Source organism: Salvia splendens, chromosome 8 (assembly GCF_004379255.2).
Source record: "Salvia splendens isolate huo1 chromosome 8, SspV2, whole genome shotgun sequence".
Classification (NCBI taxonomy): domain Eukaryota; kingdom Viridiplantae; phylum Streptophyta; class Magnoliopsida; order Lamiales; family Lamiaceae; genus Salvia; species Salvia splendens.
The window spans coordinates 5,001,599-5,015,493 of record NC_056039.1 but is presented as its reverse complement, the minus strand read 5'-3'; the positions used below and the strand labels follow the sequence as shown (position 1 = coordinate 5,015,493).

Sequence of the window (13,895 nt, the reverse complement as noted above, 5' to 3'; positions counted from 1 at the left end):
GTGAAATATACCGGTGCACTAACTTATATTTACGATTTATTTATAAGTATATACACTAAAAGGGTAGTGTACACAGGTAAAATACGTATTGTGATTTGACAGACATAAATACCGAATGTAAAACACATTAATATTTAATTAAACGTTTTTCAACTCTTGTAAACTTTTAAAATGCTCCTCCATATCGTAGTTTTGATCGTAGATGATATGAATTTTAGTTCAAAATTATAAAATGAAATATATATAGAAAAAATAATTGAATTAATGATTAAAAAATAAGATTCTTTTGTTAGATAAAATAAATGAAATGAAGAGAAAATGATTGACTAATCATTGATTAAGAAATGAGATTCTTTTATTATATAAATTTTATACTATAAGTAGATATGGATTAATTTTAGTATATGAATAAATAATAGAAAACAAATTAATTTTTTAAAAGAATAAATAAAATAGGTTATGATTAGCTAGGTACGCTAGAGCTTGACTAAGATGTAAACATCTAGAATTTGGACTTCTAATACATAGTTTAATTACTAAAAATCAGTATTCAATTACTCACGGCTATTAATATTTCTATTGACGACCACACTATATATAATTATGTACGAATATAAACATACAACCATAGCGCAAACAAAATTGAGATAAAAATGCAAGGTAAAATAAAGAATGTAAAATAAAATCTGAAAACTCAACTCAAAAAACGGTGGCATGTACTTGGTGATCAACCCCCCCCCCCCCCCCCCCCCTTTTTTTCTTATTACTACCTCGATGAATTTAGTCAAAGTAAAATCCAAATGGTAGTGGTACATTGCAATGGATGTTTTCAAATTCTTGAATAAAAATATCTTCTTTATTAGGATGGGAAAACACATTTTTGTTTGCATTCAATGGAACCCCTCCTTTTTCTGCTGGTGGTGGTGGTGGTGACCAGAGGAAGGGGGCATCAACTTGAAAGTAATAAAGAAATTTAGAATATTTGGTATCTAAAATTATGAACTTTGCTCAAAATTTAGTATTTCTCGTGAATTTTAAATTTGGCCTAAAAAATCATAAACTTTACATTTTGTTTGTTATTTCTCATGGCGGCTCAATCGCCATATCCAACCAACTTCCGTGCATTTTTTTTTATCCTACTTGTCACTACTAAATCAACGTAATTTTCTACGTAGCTTTTTATCTTACTTATAACGAACTTAAAAAGTAATCTAAAATATTATAAACATTTCACGATTACCACGTATAATAAGATTTTTGCCGAAGATTTCTTATTTAGGATGCCATGAGAAATAACAAACAAAATGTAAAGTTTGTAATTTTTTAGATCAATTTTAAAGTTCATGGAAAATACCAAAATATGAGCAAAGTTCATGATTTTATGGAACAATATCCCACAAAATTTCATAATCACCAAAAAAAACATCTTAATGTTATTAATTTTACCTTTTTTCACACTGAAAAACCACAAAAGCAAATGCAAAGTGAAGCAAGAAAGGAGTGGGGTTAAGGCTTTGGCTGTGGGTTCTGTACTGTCTTAGCTTGTCCCCTCCACTAAATGCAGTTCTCTCTTTCTCTTTTATCTCTCACACACATACACACACAAAAACAGTCTAAGTCCAAATGGGGCACTACTACATTGGCTTCCTTTGCCTTTTGGTTCTGTGCTTGCCAAGCAATTGTCTATGTCTGTTGCTTCTGCTCCCCCTTCACAGAGCTGCAAATGGGGGAGGAATCATACTCTGAATTTCTTGTTATTATTTGATGCCCCTCTCTCTTTCCTTCTCATCTTTTAGATTAGCCAACTGCTTTTTCACACTACAAACTCTCTTGCTATGCTATCCTATCCTCACCAAAAAAATGACTTCTTTGTCTCTTTGCTATTTTGTGAAACCCCTTTGCCCTTTATGGATTTCTTACTCAAAATTGATTGCTTTTTAGGATAATTCGTCTGGCAATTATCTAGGAACTTCCATAGAGCATATAGAAACATTCTCAATTGCTCATTTCAGCCTATTTCTTGATCAATGTTCTTTGCCCCTTTGTTTTGTTGTGCTAGTTGCGTTTGTTTTTGTGGTTGTCTAATGCTAGAGTGACTCAAGTTTGGTTCAAGAAAAGCATAAAGTTGGAAACTTTTTCATCTGGGAATTCATGGAATTCGATCTGAATCATGCTGTGAGTGAAGTGGAGAAGAATAATGCATGTGTGAATGGAGAATGCGAAGATGGTAGTGGTGATTATGAGTTTCTGCAAACTTCAATTTTATCACCGAATGCTGCCTCTCACTCATCTTCTTTTTCCCCTTGTTCAGAATCTGCTCCACCATCGATATATATGGAGCTCTGGCATGCTTGTGCTGGACCTCTCACCAGCTTGCCCAAGAAGGGAAATGTGGTGGTCTATTTCCCTCAAGGCCACATGGAGCAGGCTGCCTCTGCCTCCCCCTTTCCTCATATGGATGTCCCCACTTTTGATCTTCCTCCACAGATCTTTTGCCGGGTTGTCGATGTTCAGCTTCTTGTGAGTGCTTTGTTGAGCTCATGTTTTGTGCCCAATGCCCTTGCTGGTTTTGTTTTAGACTGTGGTTTCAACACTTGGGCCTTGTTGTTTTCTAGTTTTGAATTTTGGTTAATATTTTTGTAACAGGCAAACAAGGAGAATGATGAGGTTTACACTCAGCTGAATCTGCTTCCTCTACCAGAGGTTGGTAATTACAGCTATATGTATTGGTTTTTTAGTTGGATTGGATGTTTGATTTTTGAAATTCTTGATTGTGAATTCATTGGTGGTGAGAAGATTGGTTCTTGATTTCTACCTTTTGAAATTCTTGATTAGTGAAAGAATTGGGTTTTTATGATGATTATTGTAAATTCATATTGTTTTATGTTTCATCTTCAGTTAGAATTAGTTATAGGTCGGTCATCAGGCCTTGGATTAGTGCCAGAGAAAAATTGGTAAGTGTCCACTTTCAGCATTTGTAATGTTGTCGTGCTGATGCAGGTCGAAGGGGTGAAACTAAACGGCGAAGAGAGTGAAAATGCGGGTACTGGCGAGGATGGGTATGGTGTCATGCCTGCAAAGTCGACTTCCCACATGTTCTGCAAGACGCTGACTGCTTCGGATACCAGTACCCATGGTGGATTCTCTGTTCCTCGTAGAGCCGCTGAAGACTGTTTCCCCCCTCTGGTTTGGCTAATAACACGTGAATTCTCTAGTAGCTTGAGTAGTGTTTGTCTTGCTGAGGAATCATGTTTGGTTGTAGGATTATAAAGAGCAGAGGCCCTCCCAGGAACTCATAGCCAAAGACCTGCATGGAGTGGAGTGGAAGTTCAGACACATTTATAGAGGTATAAGGTTCGTGTATCACTCATTCTCTTGTGGAGATTCTGAGTGTTCGATTATGATATTGCAGGCCAGCCAAGGCGGCATTTGCTCACTACTGGTTGGAGTATATTTGTTAGTCAGAAAAATCTTGTTTCGGGGGATGCTGTCCTCTTTCTGAGGTATACCTACTCGAAGTTCTGCATTTGAGCAATACATATGCAAGATGCTTGGAAATGAATTGTGTAAAATCTAAACACACTTTTAATTGAGAAGATTAATTTATGTTAACATAAGTTGATTTGAAGGCACATACTGGTGTAAGTAAAATGTGGGATTAATGATCTGTTGCAAGGAAAAAGAGACTGATATTGGAACTGAGCTTTTCTCTGCAGCATTGTTGTTTAAAGTGTTCCTTGCCTTATAAGGTGTTTTTACCATACTGCAGAGGAGAAGCTGGAGAACTACGGTTAGGGATTAGACGAGCTGCTCGACCTAGGAATGGCTTGCCTGATTCGATCATTAAGAATCAGAGCTCTTATCCCAATGTCCTCTCTCCAGTTGCAAATGCTATATCAAGCAACAACTCATTTCATGTTTTCTACAGCCCAAGGTACTGTTTCACACACTCTTTGTTATCTGGAAGATTTGGTTACATCGTGAAATTTTATACTTTTACGCTCTTAAACCTTGTTATTCTTGCCTGATAATATAGAAAGAACACGTTTGAAGAGAAAAGCTTGGAAATTACCTAGTAGTAAATCTGTAGCTGTTTTTGCCTATAGCACGTTATTGTGTCCACAATGCCATGGAAATTCAACAGTGTTGCTGAACACTTTCTAGTGAAAATAACATAACTTGCTTAGAGATTGTTGCCTCGAAACATGTGTGTACATTGGAGATGCGAAGGTCATAGCGGTAACTGCAAGTCTATAGATGAAACCCTCTCTAATTTTACCTCTAGAGAGCATCAATTCCTTGATCTACAATCTTGTTTTTATGTGACCCCTTAGTCGTAGAAACTTCCATAAGTTTGCTTTTCTCACCAACAATTGAATGAATAGCATTGCTTGTCATTTATCCATGTTTGAATACTCACCGACTCTCCAGCTTATCTTATGCTATTTGTTTGTAGTTTTCTTGATATTATGTCTGTGTAAATAGCAGTATCAGAAAAGCGTTGCTACTTTTAGAAAATGCATTCCCTTACAACCTGTTAAGAATTAGCATAATATTCTATTTAATAGAATATCGTTCTAATCCAAATTAACATTTTAGCCTTTCAACCATATTTTAATGATACAATGGTTAAAATTTATAGTCTCAAAAATGATACCAGTGACTATAGGCTATAGCTCTATTACTTTGGTCATAAAGTAAGATAAGTTCACAAATGTGATTGATTTAAGATGTCTTGGAGTTGTTGACTGTGTGATATATTATTCGAGGAGCTGTTAGCTGTCTTGGTCGTTTTAAAAAGCATCGAGTCTTGAGTGCTTGGGCAATAAAATCCTAACTTGATTGGGCAAATGAAGTATGCTTGTAGAAAATAGCAGTATCAGAAAAGCGTTGCTACTTTTAGAAAATGCATTCCCTTACAACCTGTTAAGAATTAGCATAATATTCTATTTAATAGAATATCGTTCTAATCCAAATTAACATTTTAGCCTTTCAACCATATTTTAATGATACAATGGTTAAAATTTATAGTCTCAAAAATGATACCAGTGACTATAGGCTATAGCTCTATTACTTTGGTCATAAAGTAAGATAAGTTCACAAATGTGATTGATTTAAGATGTCTTGGAGTTGTTGACTGTGTGATATATTATTCGAGGAGCTGTTAGCTGTCTTGGTCGTTTTAAAAAGCATCGAGTCTTGAGTGCTTGGGCAATAAAATCCTAACTTGATTGGGCAAATGAAGTATGCTTGTAGCTAAAATTTGATGGATAATACAAATGTAGAAGATGGGTAATTCTTACTGAATGAGGAAGAAATCACTGGCATGTTTAGAATACATGGTGATGTACTATTAGCCGCTGACATCACGTGACACGTCTGCTTAGAACTTTATAATATTTTGCAGGGCGAGCCATGCTGATTTTATTATCCCCGCCAAGAAATATGTGAAGTGTACCTCTAGCCGGGTACCTGTTGGGACAAGATTCAGAATGCGATTCGATTTTGATGATACTCCTGAAAGAAGGTTCCAGACAGTTAATTTCAAATTTTACCGTTTTAGTCTCTGCATTCTGCAATGGATGCTGATTGTATTGTTTTATGTTTGCAGGTTCAGTGGAGTGGTGACTGGAGTCGGTGATATGGATCCCTATCGATGGCAGAACTCGAAATGGAGATGCCTGATGGTAGAGTACAACTTCATAGCCAGGCAACCTTTCTGTGATTTTGCATTTTTGCTATTCTAGGACGTCAGTTTATCGTTGTCATTCCGTTGTATGCCCTTATAAATGACCGAAATGGCACATGTTCTCAACTAATAGCTTATAATGGATGTGAAGGAGCTATCGATTTTTTCATTTTCCCTGTTCTGTTTTCATGATGTTGTAGTGCCTTTCTGCGAGATTTTGGTCAACAGGTGGAATTGAGATTGTTGCTTAATTGCTTTGGAGTTTATATAAGAAAAAAACGATTGTAGACATAGGTTCGAGCCCCTTGGAGTCGAATCATAAATTGAGTTAGTGTTAGTAGCAAAGATAGATCAGCATAGCTTATTCTAATGTCATTGTGATTACATTTATCCAATCATTTCTTGCAACGTCACTAACACCCTTGTTACCGGCAAATGCTATAGGTGCGTTGGGACGAGGACATCATGAGTAACCACCAAGAACGAGTTTCTCCATGGGACATTGATTTATCAGGTAGCTATGCACCTCTGAGTATCCAGTCCTCGCCTAGGATGAAGAAACTGAGGTCGAATCTGCACGTTGCCCCGCATGGTAGCCCGATTGCTGGTGCACATCTTTCCATTCGGATTTCAATTGTTCTTCTCTACATTCTTTGCTCTTGTCTGACCTTAAAATCTCATTTTATATGCAGGTGGGGATGCTGTTTTGGACTTTGAGGAGTCGGTACGATCCTCCAAGGTCTTGCAAGGTCAAGAAAATGTAGGTCTAGTTTCACCTTTTTACAGAGGTGATCGTGTGAACCGCCAGCTCGATTTTGGTGTGCAACCTACCACACTTAATCCTGTGCCAAACGGGATGGATAAAATGAACTATGGCGAGTTTATGAGAAACCATGCGCCCGCCAACTTCACAGGCTTTCTGGAATCCACTTGGTTTCCTAAGGTCTTGCAAGGTCAAGAAATTTGCTCATTCAAATCTCTCACGGGGAGAAGTAGCTCGGATCTCGGTGTTTGGTCAAAACCTCAGCATGGTTACAACATTCACAATCAGAGGCCGATGCCCAGCTTCTATCCCCTGGCTTCAGAAGGTTCTAGAAGCATGTCGATTCCGCACAAGAGCATCCATACAGGAGGACCCTTGCTGTCCAACTTCTCCAATTTCCAGACAGGAAATCATGTTCTGAGCCCTACTTCTATTCTGAGTGGGACTAAAGCCGATGTAGATCGAATGCCACATCTGACAAACGAACCAAGGGCGCTGGAGAGGACGTCTGTTCTTAAAAATGTGAACACTGAAAGCAACTTGAAGGAGAGTGTTCCGAGCTGCAAGATATTCGGTTTCTCCTTGACAGAAGATCCGGCTGCCATCAATCTACAGGGTCCTAGCAAGAGGAGCTGTACAAAGGTATGTTTCGAGCAAGTTGAGCAGCGATGGCTGATTAATACTCTTTTGTCACAAGACTCGAAAGGTTGATTACCATTTTTGTTTGTAGGTTCACAAACAAGGTAGCTTGGTGGGGAGAGCCATTGATCTTTCAAGATTGAATGGCTATGATGATTTGCTGACTGAACTCGAGAGGCTGTTCAACATGGAGGGCCTCTTGCACGATCCAAATCACGGATGGCGCATACTGTACACCGATAGTGAGAACGACATGATGGTAGTTGGCGACGACCCTTGGCAGTAAGTCCCTCTCGTAACAATGCTTTGTTTTTTTTTTGGTGGGATAATAGCATGTAAATTCCTGAATTTTAGCCAAATTCTTGCTCTGTGTTTGATGAATGCAGCGAGTTTGTTGAGGTGGCGATGAAGATCCACATATACACACAAGAGGAGGTGGAGAAGCTGACCATTGGAATGAACAGCGACGACACCAAGAGCTGCCTAGAAGAAGCGCCATCAGCGCCTGATGTGTCCAAGTCGTCGTCAGTAGGGGAGCCCGATTCTTCCCCGACTGTGATAAGGATGTGAGGACGAGGTTCGTGTATGTTATTAAATAAAGTGTGGTCGTGTTTGTGTTCGTGTTCGTGTTACGAAGGAAACGATGTAGTTGAAGTAGGTGGATTTGGTTATTATTATGTATGAATGCAATTTATTCCTCTCTATAAACATGAGTTGGTTTGTGTTGGTGCTTTGTCTAATGTAATGTTGTTATGCTGTTGCACAATGGAGACACAGAGAGAATAATATTCCTATTGTTTTGTTTTTCTTCTTTTTTTTCCTGAAAATTGGACAATTTGACATGACATTTTATTTGATATTAATAGTATGTTAAAATAGATTTGTTAAAGTTTGAAGTTAGTTATAAAATAGATTTACAAATCAACTTTAAAAGAGATCATTTTACTAGTAGTATACCAAACCTTAGTATATTGGGTGTAATTAATCGTGAGATTATAGTATTCTTGTGAGAAACATGACTCAACGTACCGGAGTTGGTAGAAGAGTTAATTAATCAAAGCTTACACTAATCATAAAATAATTCATGGATATTAAATCTTAAATATGATAAATGATTTAGTTAAAAATCAGTCATATTTGTAATATGAATAAGGCTTAATAATTCATTATTAATAAAAATTAAATTGTGTTAAACAATTAATTCCATTGAGTTTGAGAGGTTCGTCTCTATTTAGCCCTAATCCGGCTTAGAATATCTCCTAAGGAAAGAAATAAATTGAGAAATACTGTATTTTTTATTGATCACTTCAATTAAGGTAATATACCTTTTTAAAAAAAATGTAAATTTCACTACAGAAAAGGTAAGTTGAAAAAGGTTTACAAAAATAGCTATCAGTTAAATATACCTATTTCAAATTGAAAAATGTATAATACCTTCTCAAATGCACTTTGAAGAAGAATTTTTTTATAAAGAATAAGCACTTTGAAGAAGAATTTTTTTATAAAGAATAAGTAAATATGGTAATTATTTCTATATGGAAATTCTAAAAATAAAAAGTCGGTTAAATTTAATAATTAATACGGATCAAAACCGACCCGTATTAAGGCTTATAAAAGAGAAATCCACAAGCGCTGAAATTTCGAAAATTCCGGCTTCCTCATCGAGCTCCAAAAACCCCAACAATGGCAGAAATTCACATTGTTAAACCCTAAACAGCTAATTGGCAGAAATCAGCCGACCGCTACCAGCGATGGATCGTGGTGGAGGACAGCAGCAGATGACGGGCGCATCGAAGCCCTCGGTGTTTGCGGTGTACCAGAACCCAGCACTCTCTGCCGCCCTCACCTCCAACAGCCTTCGCCCCTCCGCCTCCACAGTCTTCTTCATCCTCTCTCTTTTCTGCGCCTCTGCCGTCGCCCTCGCTATCTCTTTGTACAGGTAATTCGGGGTTGTTTCAAGGTATATGCTTTGCATTCCGGTTAAATTATTAAAAAAGAGGGTGCCATTAGTTCCCACTGTGAGTGAGATACTTAATTTGAGCTTAATCTTGAAACTTTGAAATTAATTATATATATTGAACACAAGTAATATGTTTTTTCCCTTGATCTTGTCTTTTTCCAATTCTACTAGTGATAGGAGTTATGACATGGGAATTGAAATATTTAGTACTCTTGAATGAATTGGGAAATCTTCTGCACTGAACGTGATTTCGAACCTTAGATGTTTGATAAAACCTGTACATTGACATGAGCTGTGAAATATTTTGTGCTAATGTGAATGTGATCGATGCAGGGGAAATACGGCTGCTACTGATTTTGGACTTGGCTTTGTCTCTCAAGATGTTGCAAGTAAGTAGTGTTTTGATTTTCATTGCCGTTTCTGAAGGCAATGATGTGACTAGTTCTAGCAATCGATGTTTTGATACGATTTCAATACAGGTATATGTTCCAAAGTTATAGCAGCAATGGCAAGTTGCATACTGCTTGCAGCTGTGTTTGCTTTTGTCAAAGCCCTTTCAGTTTGGAGAATAAGAAATCTTAGAGAGGTTTTTGTAGTATCTCCTTCCAAAGGCACAAAAGAGCTAACACGCCTTACCGATCGACAGCTTGGCCTTTTGGGGTTAAGGTCAAAAATTGAAAAGGATTCTGAGGAGTCATCAAAGAGACCTCCTAAATCAAAAGTTAGCTCGCCTTACCCATCAAGTTTGCTTGTCCCACTTCATCCATCAAGTTTGAATCATGAAGTGAGTGGTGGGAAATCAAGCTCTAGTGGTGGGCGAAAAATGCATGCTTATAGTACACCGTCCAAGTCACCTGCTTCTCCTTCTATGTATCTTGTACCTGCAGCCTCTACACGGTCATCAATACCGTCACCATCACTGCAGTCTTCACCTGGAGTAGATCAGTTGACTGGCACTCCTTGGTCAAATAAGCGTCGTGCCTTTCAGAAAGATTTAGCAACAGAGAAAGATCTTGAAAGTTTTCTGGCTGATATAGATGAGAAGATATCTGAAACAGCTAGTAAATTGGCAACTCCTCCCCCCAGCATAAATGCATTTGGGATGACCAGTCCAAACACCCTAACTGGTTCAGTTAGTACTTCTGGTGCTACAAGAAGTACGCCTTTAAGGCAAGTTAGGATGTCCCCTGGTTCCCAGAAGTTCACAACTCCACCTAAGAAAGGAGAGGTAGAGCTTCCCCCTCCAATGTCTATGGAAGAATCGATTGAAGCTTTTGAAAGGCTGGGCATTCATCCACATATAGAGAAATGGCGTGACCGTCTCAGGCAGTGGTTTTCTGCTGTTGTATTCAATCCTCTTCTTGGAAAGATTGATACCAGCCACATAAAGGTGAAATTAATTTTCCCCTGTAATCCATACATACAGTGAGTATGTATGGATTACTATATCTAGTTACGAGTTTTTGGCAATCTCTCTGGCAGTCAGGATTTAACTAAAAATATTCTGCTTCACTTCTTTTGATGACAGAAAAAGGGACTCCTTTGTATTATTATTATATGGATCTTGAATTTCTAACATTGCACTAGAAGTTCTCTTTGGATAACTGAAACCTTACACTGTAGCATCACCTGTTAGTTTCTGGCATTTTATTTCAGTTCACTTTTAGTTTATAGTAGTATGATGTTTTCAGAGACTCTTGATATAGCTATGACTGTAAGACTCTTAGTTTTACCTCTTTTCCTACTCCCTTAATACTCTATTTAGGAGACACTGTAAATCTGATGATTAAATTAAGATTTTAAGCATTCTTCCCATGGAACAATGAAATAAGGCCTGCCCTTGTTTTGACTCAAACTAGTGTAATCATTCACCTAGGATTCTCATCGATGGGTGTAGTTTGTTGTTTGCACAGATCTAATTTGCTGCATACTTGTTTGGATGTACTTACATAAATGACCTATTTTATAATGCATGCATATTCAATCGTAGTTCTCAGATCTTGTTTTGCTACTAGAAGAAACACCACTTACCTCTTGGAAGTTTTTAGGTTATTGAAGCAGCTGCAAAACTTAATATTTCAATTAACATTAGCCAAATTGGAAGTGATGCACCAAATGCGCCTGGTACTGCTAATGTATCTCCAATTGATAGAAGTAATGACTGGAAGCCAGCATTTGCAGTTGACGAGGATGGACTTCTTCATCAGCTTCGTGCAACTCTAGTTCAAGTTTTTGATACTTGTATGTCACACTTATGGAAATTATGATTTTAATATACAATCCTGAATTTGAAGGAGAAGTTTGTTTAACAGCTTAGTGGTCCTTTTTCATTTCTAGCAAAAGCTCAAGGCATTAATTTCCAGCAATCCCAGCAGCATGCCGCAGCAATCTCTATTTTGCGAGAGGGTATGGATGCCATTACGGAGCATCAGAGACTCCATGCTTTGATGAAAGGGGAATGGGGTAAAGGTTTACTTCCTCAAAGTAGTGTAAGAGCAGATTATACTGTACAAAGGATTCGAGGTATGTGCTTTCCTAATTGCTTGGTTCTAAACAAATTGAAATAATCAATTAATAGATTTCCTGTAGTGTGGTTTTCATCATTTGATATATATCAATTATCTTGTAGAACTTGCTGATGGAACATGTTTGAAGAATTATGAGTATCTGGGTAATGGCGAGGTCTATGATAAAAAGAATAAGAAATGGAGTCTTGATCTTCCTAGTGATTCTCATTTGCTTCTTTATCTGTTTTGCGCTTTCCTGGAACACCCGAAATGGATGTTGCATGTTGATCCTACAACATATGGTGGGGCTCAGGCAAGCAAAAACCCCTTGTTTTTGGGTGTTCTGCCCCCTAAAGATAGGTTTCCTGAGAAGTACGTAGCTGTTATATCTGGTGTTCCCTCAGTGCTACATCCGGGGGCTTGTATTTTGGCTGTTGGGAAGCAAAGTCCCCCAGTTTTTGCCTTGTACTGGGACAAGAAGCCTCAATTCTCTTTCCAGGTAATTTATAATACACGATGCTAGTCATATGCTTTTGCTTCTACATGATAACTGGAATTACTTGTGCAACTAGAAATTTGTATACAGTTTCAAATGACATAATTTAATTCATTTTGTCTAACCCCTAATCCCATCAGGACTTGCAAAACATGTAACATCATTTCCTCTCTCTTCGTGCTATATGCTCTCCCTCTTTCCCAATTTAATGTCATTTGAGTCTGCGTACATTCATTTTTGTAGTCGATTTGTAGGCATGATCGGTACTTGTTAACACACCATCTGTATCCTTGATAGCAGGGAAGAACTGCACTATGGGATGCCATATTGCTCCTGTGCTATAAAATAAAGATCAGTAATGGTGGTATTGTTAGAGGCATGCACCTCGATTCATCAGCGTTAGCCATTCTACCAGTCCTTGACCAGGAAAGTGATGACTGAGCAAAGTACGGGTTTATGAATGGCAATTGAGTCAATTTTGCCGCTGTGTCGCACAAAAAAGTTGTATCCAGATTTACAGAGGATGCCGTCACAGAGACACCTTCTTACCATCTTGTATTGTATTCAACTCACCATTTTAATTATTTAGAGTGACCTTCATAATTGGTTCACAAATCATAAACTATTAAGTACTACATTTCAGGGAGCCTAATTTTAACGATTCATTGGATAAAATTTTGTTGGAAAGATTTGTTCTTTCTACTATTTCAACTGACGCCATAAAGATTTAATGCTGACTTCTCCCTCTTGAATCGTTTAAATTTTTTGCAGCGGATGCAATAGTTGAAAACCTAGAGCATCAATAGTGGTGCGGAATTCCCAAAAACACCTCCTGCCACGTCATACGGACTTCCCACTGCACTGTCACGTCATACGGAATTCCCACTGCACAGTGGCGGAATTCCCACAATTAAAAAAAATTCACAAATTCACAAATTAAACAATTTCCGGAAGTAAGAAATTTACGGAATTAAATAGTCTACACAAATAGGGAAAAATATTCCATTAATAAAAAAGAAAGGTACATTTCACCAAATTAAAAAATACATTTCAACGAGATGTATATATAGGAACTGGAAAAAAACATTTAATGCATTAAACGGGAATTCCGCGGGCGTCAACGCAATGACGGACGTCAGCCACGGAATTCCCGCACGCCGGTGGGAATTTCGCGTGGACGTCCGCCATTGCTGATGCTCTTAAAACTACTGAAACTCAAATCCCAAACAATTTCCTGAAGTATTGCTTGACTTTTACTAATGTTTGTTTTCTAGTAATTTCTTAAATGTTGTTAATGGAGCTATCATTTATTGATGTAAATTTGAATTTAAATTTTGAGATATATTTACGGAAAGTTTTTGTAAGAATATATCTACAGAGTATTTGAACGAGTGACGGGTATAAGAGCTAAAAAAAAGTAAGTATATTACTATTCCAAACAAAAATAGTGTACATGAGAGACCTGTAAGGCTGAAACAATTATACTATGATCGATGCCTTAGTTGTGATTCCATATTTCGTTTATCTTGTTTGGAAACCTTCAAATAACAGTGAATTCAGAAATTCTGAAAATTAGGACTTCATTTTTCAAGTAACAGTTAATGCATAAATTAGTGGAGTGCTTGTGGTTTTGTTTGCACACACCATTGATATATTATTGATTGCTCAAGTTCAAGGAGTAAGAGTCCAATTTTCTCTGTTTTTTCCTTTCTCCCAAAAAATCGCTTTCATTCATATGCTTTAGCAATTGAGCATTATTATGAAAATTGACTCACGAATGATAATTTATAAGTGCCTAGAAGCAACTACAAATATACTATTTTAAGGATCGATTGTAATTT

General features: G+C 37.4%; 2 protein-coding genes across 4 annotated transcripts; both read left to right on the top strand.

Annotated features, from left to right (window-relative positions):
- The first annotated feature begins 1,531 nt into the window (after nucleotides 1-1,531).
- On the top strand, nucleotides 1,532-7,898 carry LOC121745158 (auxin response factor 4-like). 2 transcript variants are annotated; one of them, XM_042138958.1, is made up of 13 exons: nucleotides 1,535-2,227; nucleotides 2,312-2,520; nucleotides 2,647-2,703; nucleotides 3,001-3,186; nucleotides 3,263-3,347; nucleotides 3,413-3,503; nucleotides 3,770-3,934; nucleotides 5,408-5,527; nucleotides 5,612-5,687; nucleotides 6,134-6,296; nucleotides 6,382-7,094; nucleotides 7,183-7,373; nucleotides 7,478-7,898. In XM_042138958.1, exons 1-13 carry the CDS (start codon nucleotides 2,152-2,154, stop codon nucleotides 7,659-7,661), a joined length of 2,316 nt encoding a protein of 771 aa, XP_041994892.1. In that variant the 5' UTR covers nucleotides 1,535-2,151; the 3' UTR covers nucleotides 7,662-7,898. The 2 variants fall into 2 exon arrangements, with proteins under 2 accessions (XP_041994891.1, XP_041994892.1); XM_042138957.1 differs by having other exon boundaries at nucleotides 1,532-2,520.
- Nucleotides 7,899-8,728: 830 nt separating this feature from the next.
- Nucleotides 8,729-12,759, top strand: LOC121743245. Of its 2 annotated transcripts, none has more exons than XM_042136492.1 (7): nucleotides 8,729-9,030; nucleotides 9,385-9,440; nucleotides 9,531-10,441; nucleotides 11,100-11,292; nucleotides 11,389-11,574; nucleotides 11,681-12,057; nucleotides 12,355-12,759. In XM_042136492.1, exons 1-7 carry the CDS (start codon nucleotides 8,843-8,845, stop codon nucleotides 12,493-12,495), a joined length of 2,052 nt encoding a protein of 683 aa, XP_041992426.1. In that variant the 5' UTR covers nucleotides 8,729-8,842; the 3' UTR covers nucleotides 12,496-12,759. The 2 variants fall into 2 exon arrangements, with proteins under 2 accessions (XP_041992426.1, XP_041992425.1); XM_042136491.1 differs by having other exon boundaries at nucleotides 12,352-12,759.
- Nucleotides 12,760-13,895: the final 1,136 nt, after the last annotated feature.